General features: G+C 26.1%; 1 protein-coding gene across 1 annotated transcript; it reads left to right on the top strand.

Moving 5' to 3' along the window:
- The first annotated feature begins 617 nt into the window (after positions 1–617).
- LOC113372783 (nuclear pore complex protein Nup85-like) lies at positions 618–4,633 on the top strand. Its single transcript, XM_026613123.1, has 11 exons — positions 618–759; positions 1,063–1,530; positions 1,622–1,852; positions 2,310–2,432; positions 2,575–2,793; positions 3,019–3,128; positions 3,224–3,441; positions 3,818–3,945; positions 4,027–4,211; positions 4,293–4,443; positions 4,508–4,633. The coding sequence occupies exons 1-11, from the start codon at positions 739–741 to the stop codon at positions 4,577–4,579; spliced, it is 1,926 nt and encodes a 641-aa protein (XP_026468908.1). The 5' UTR covers positions 618–738; the 3' UTR covers positions 4,580–4,633.
- The last annotated feature ends 1,801 nt before the right edge of the window (positions 4,634–6,434 follow it).

Raw genomic sequence — 6,434 nt, 5'->3', positions numbered from 1 at the left:
ACGACGCTAAATGTTTAAATTTGGTATTTTAATTTTCTATCTTGAAATATTCGAAACTGATTACAAAAATATTTCTCGTTAACCTAAAACAAAAGCTGACACTGCAAATGACGACGCTCGAACTCAAAGTCACAAACGCTGATGTAGGAGATTACAGAACATGTAACACTTAAACATTATCTATGGATTTTTGTAAGGCGTCGGGCACATCGGACAAGTCCATGAAAATGTCCATAGATAAATAAGCATGAAAATGTCGTTGCCCTAGAGTTAGTAAAATGAGTGTGGTTGAGGCGGTTGAGGGTCGTAATAGAATAAATGTTAAAAATTTCCTTATCTATGGAATAAATATTTGTAGCAATTATACACATAGATAAAAGAAGAGTATCTACGTTTGTATGAGTAGATTTACTCGCAAAAATTTGAATAAGTTGAACCATAGATAAGTAAACATAACAGGTTGAACAGATTGAAGACTTGCCCATAGATAAAATAATGGTATATATGGACTTGCCTTTTGGTAGTTTTTTTTCTTGTAGCCATGTTGTCAGCAGTGTGTCAGGTGTCAGCTCTCAAACTTAAAGCAAAACTGTCAAAAATCAAAAAACATAATAGGAATAAGTTTGAATGCTCGTGGGTAATTTGGAAAATAGTAAATAGTTCTGATAAATTAAAAAAAAAACAATTAAGAAAGCAAAATATCTATGTTAAATTTATGTTATAACAAGAAATAAAAATATGGATGGCCCTAAAACTATTGTGAGTATTGCATACATTTTACATATAGTTTATTAACATTTTTATGGACTGCATCTTTTTCCTATTTGTCTTATGATAATGTAATTATGTTTTATACTTACAGACATACACACACATCAGTTATAAGGATTATGAATAATTTAATATGCAATATAATTTATTTATTGTTTACTTTCTACTAGTGTTTATTCAAACATAACTCATTTTTTAAAATGTCACATAAAGTACAAAATTGTTTACTGTATTTGTTATATTGTAAAATTTTGCCAATTATGCAAAATGTCCTTTATAAATAATTTTTAGGTTATACCAGATCCCGTTTGTAAAAGTTCAGGCATAGTTGCTACATGGGCAAATCCAGAAATTTTATCTGTCAGAGCTTATCAACATATCACAAGTTCTACAAAAGATACTCCCTCACCCTATGAGAACAAAGATATAAAAATCCACCACATAAGGAAAACTAACATTCTTCAAGATAAAATACTTCGTAAGCTTGTTAATGAATCTATTGGTAGTTTTCTATCAGTCCAACAGGTGTCTAATGATAATGCCCAACAGAAATTAGTGATTTTATCGAGACAATACAGGTCGATTATCAGAGCTTGTTTAGAAAACCTTCAAGAAAAGGTGGATAACTTAAGTCTCAATGAAGAGAAGAGAAGTGAATATCAAAACTATGTCACTATTTTTTATTCTGTTGAATGCCTTTGGCACTTATGTGAAATTATATTGATAGATTCTGTTCCTGGTAATATTATTGTTCCTCAGGTTAGAATGTAATTCAGATATTTCTCCAGCTTGAATCAAAAAATATTATATATATAAATTTCATAATTTTAAGATTTTTCTTAAATTTTAGCTTTTATCTTGGATCCGTCTTCATTTCCACACGCATGAAACAACTGCATCTCAATTATTAGTTCAAGGAGTAGGGGCCCAATCGAATCCTGAATATTGGAAATGTATTAAGGGTCACTTAGTGCAAGGAAGAACAGATATTGTTCGAGCTTTGCTCAAGTTACATTCTAGTGCAGACAGTGTTCCGTTTAATTTGGCTGATAATCTGTTAAAAACTATGCCAATGTATAATGTGAGTGATATAAACTAAATTTAAACTTTATTCTGAAAATTAATCAAATTCATTATTATTACTTGTATTTATATCCCTTAATTCTAATTGAAAGATTTTAAATTAGAATTTAAGAAAATATTACTTATGTTAAATAATTAGTAACATTTTTTAAATCCTGATTTTTCTTTTGGTTAAACTTTATTAATAGTATTGTAAAGAATTTTCAGAATCAAATTCAAACATTTGCTGATGTTTATGAAAATAACGCACCCAATTTTACATAGAAATGTTTTTTTGCAGATTTTTTTAACTTTCTTTGAAAAAATCTTTTTTTAAATCAATTTTTAAAATATTTTTTTTAATGAATATATATATATATATATATATATATATATATATATAGGTATATAATTGCTTACTTAGAATGCTAAATTTATTAGTGTTCTGTGAATTAACTTAATTACATTACTTTTAGATATATGGATTTGTTTCTGTAAGCGATTTCACTAATCGTTGGCGACATTGGTGTTTGAATTGCACAGCGCAAATTGATTCTAAGGCATTTGTAAGTGAAAAGAATTTGGAACAAATAATGAAGGTAATAACAAAAATAAGTACCCTTAATTATTTAAATGAAGTATGAAATTGTAATCAATTAAAGAATATAAAGTAGATGTAGATGTATATTAGTAATATGTAGATGTTTTGAGCATTCCAAATTTTTCTGTTTTTTTTTTCAGTTATTAGTAGGCGATAACACTGCTTGGCGAGAGGAAAGAATGTTAAGTACTGCATGGTATGAACTATTTCCTGGTTGGTTGCTGTATACAGATCCTTCAGTAAAATGGTTTTCATTAAAACCATTAGTTCGAAGTTGGTTTATGAGTAATGAAAAAGAATCTTCTCTAACTCATCTTGATAAACTGATTTTAGCTGTGATGGAGTGTGATATTGAATTGGTAAGAATTCACAAGCGTTCAGTCTGTTTTTACATAACATTATTTGTTTTTGCAAACAGAAATATTGAAAGATTAATTAATTTAAATAAAATATATCATTCTTTTATTACTAACCATTATTTTGTGCAAATAAAAAATGTTTATATTAGAAGAAGTTATACATATATTAAAAATGTAATATAACTTTTATTATATATTTATTAGCAATATATTTAATAAATCCAGGTAATTAGGGAAATTCAACATATGTCAGACAATGGTTGGTTTGTAACACATTTTACTGACCTTCTGCACCACTGTATAAGGCTCAATATTTTGGATAATAATGAAATAAGGTAATTTTAATATAAGCAATTATTTATTTCAAAATATTACTTGAATTATTTGCAACAATATTTAAATAAGTAATATTTATTATGTATATATGTAGTGTTACTAATGAGCTTCGAGAAACTTTAGTATTAGAATATGGAACCCAACTGTTTTCCCTACCAGGCATGTGGGAAACAGGATTATCATATCTAGATCATTGTCCAGAATCTGGGAAAGCCACACAAATACTTTTATTATCAAGTTTACCCTTAACAACTGATCATCAAACAAGTAAAATAGTTAGAGCAGCCATGAATAGAGGCTTGCAAGAAGTCGGTAAGTAATGGTGATTATACGAAGGTTATTGAATAAGGATATTTAAAGATATGAAATATTTTTGTGTATTTTTTTCTCAAGAAGAAATATAGCATACTTTTTTGTGTTTAAAAATCAATATTTAAAACTATATTATTATGATAATCTAGATTAACCTTTATTTTGAACAATATTATGCATATGTTTCATAAATCTAATATGTTAATATTTTAAAAAATTAATTTTCCGCTCACCTGAAAAGAATATTAGTTTTTAATAAAACGTCTTAAATCAAGAATAAATTTGAGTTGCTTTAAGATCATGGATGGTTTTTTATGATGACAAATGATTAGATCAACTAACTTCTAATTTGCATATATTATATTTAAAATTGCAGTTACAACCGTCTGTAAAGTACGTGGAATGCTATACCTAAATAGAGGCCGATTAGGTAATGCTTTAGCTTGGGCATTAAAATCTCAAGATAGAGAATTTGCCACACATATTGCAGATAAATTTTTAAGAGTGAGTATTATTAAGTCAATTTTCATTACTTTTAATAATAGAATAAAACTGTAATAAAAAATTGTGTAATATTAATTCTAGTCATACAACGAAGAAGCTTCTTTAAAATCAAAGGATATGTTACAATCTTTGGGTTCATGCATGTTGCTAAGTGATAGATTGATATTTTTAGCTAAATATCTTGAATTTCATAATTTATATCAATCGAAGTCTTTTGTTGAAGCTGGGCAATTGTTAGTATCTCTTTTAGATATTACTCCAAAATAGTAAGTATTCAATTTTATTCGTTTTTACACATGTTTATTTATTAATTATTACTAATGTTTTTTAATATTTTTTTTTTTTAGTTTTTGGTACACCCTGCTTACTGATGCATTACCTCTCTTAGAAGCGGATGATTTGGTTTTCGATAGTGAAGCAACTCATACAATAATGCAAAGCTTAACAACATTTTGCAATGATTTTAAATTTTCTAATGATGATGCAAAAAGTGATGAGGTAGGGTTAACAAAATACCATTCATTCATTAATTAATAATAATCAATTTATTCTTTTTTTATAGATAAAATTAATAAGATATGCAGCTGCAAGAAACCTGTCAAGAGCTTTGATCAAAGAGGGATGTGAAGTTTAATTTTTCATGAAATTGTAAACGCTGTATATTTTTTTAATAAAGCCTTGAAACTATACATTTTGATATATAGAAATTGGTAATTCCGGAATGTTAATTGAATTGCTACTTTGAATCAAAGAGCATGATTTATATTTTTAATTCAGGAATGAAAATAATTAAAATAATCAAAAATTATGACCAAAAGAGATATATATATATATATATATATATATATATGATACAAAGTTTTACTTTATACAACTATTTGTTTCAAATTTTATATGCTAAATTTTAAATTGTTACTGAATTGGCGCGCAATATGAATCTGACGTTTCAAAAGCTTCAATATGCTTGTGTTAACCTAAAATTGTTAGTGTAATAAATCACATCAGAAATGTGTTAATTAATGTGTTCTTATTAGGTATTTTTATTCAATTATTTAATTTATAATTTATACTTAACATCTAGAATCTATGCATTTGTTTTGCATGTCACAGGGAAAATCATTTCATAGGTTATGTGAAAATAAACATTGATATCAATTATTCAACAAATAATATTGTTTTTATTTATATTTTATTTACTTCATAGAATCATTTTATCTACTTTATTATATCACAAGGCCCTAAGATTATTTTGCAACACAAAATCAACGAAATGCCAATGAAAACTTGTGCTATATATTAAATATCTGATTTGATATTTTTAATTAATTGATATACATAATATATATATATATATATATATATATATATATCAGCTTGAAAATACCAGCACACTGCATGCTTTTTTGCACTATTTATTGAATAATGTTATGATACAAACTTCTCGACACTATTTTTTTTATCATATCTTTATATATATATATATATATATATATATATATATATATTTATTTATTTATTTATTTATTTAATTATTTATTTATATGTAATAAATGGAGATGGGAAAACTCGCACACTACTTCTTCCCTGAATCGACTGGGGGTGTAACTCAGCTCACAGGCCTGCCTATATATATATATATATATATATATATATATATATATATATATATACATATATATACATATATATAGAATGTACCAAACATTTGTACTTTACATACCATATATATATGTATATGTTGTTCAAAAATAGTTGCATATACTTATCTATGAGCATAAAATTATATTCAAATAAAACTAACATCTACTTATTTTTTATAATCTTTCAATGTGAGGAATCAAAACTCATTTATTCAGAAAATATTTTTAAGATACCTGTTGCATAAAACACTACTGAACTAACATTACTGTTTTCATTTATTTTTATTCTGCTATAAACACTCTTATATCTAATTTTACTAGCATATTTAATATACTCTCTCGCTTGCTCAAATCAGTAATCAGTATATCCTACTTATTTTTATATATATACTTTTGTCAATTGTTAATATCCCTTATAGGTATTACTCCAAAATTTGTACTTGCTCAAATCAGTGTCCTTACTTATCTTATCCGAACATGTTTTATTCAATATAATGATTTATATCACCAAATAATTGTCTTATGTAAATTATTCATTTTACTATGTTGTTGTACCAGCTCATATGCTATTCGATAATGAAAAATTAAAATACGAAATTTTTAACTTGTTCCAGGGTTTTATATAGTTGTTAGAAAAGAATTACAGTTTTCAAATTATGGTACATATTAAATAAGCAAGCAAAGTATTCGCACACTCTTACTGAAATTGAAACAAGAAAGTGTTCATAATTTATACTTATAATTTTATTCATAGTTTTTAGTAAATAAAGTTGTTTATTATTGGTTACATATGATTCTTATACATTCAAGCATAAAAACTAGTGGAGCATGGCATCGTGCCTTACGGCA

This window comes from Ctenocephalides felis, unplaced genomic scaffold (assembly GCF_003426905.1).
Source record: "Ctenocephalides felis isolate EL2017-DRISC unplaced genomic scaffold, ASM342690v1 CF-g0.4_SCAFFOLD_01604, whole genome shotgun sequence".
Lineage (NCBI taxonomy): Eukaryota > Metazoa > Arthropoda > Insecta > Siphonaptera > Pulicidae > Ctenocephalides > Ctenocephalides felis.
Note: the sequence above shows the minus strand (reverse complement) of the source record. Positions and strands in the feature narration are given on the sequence as shown.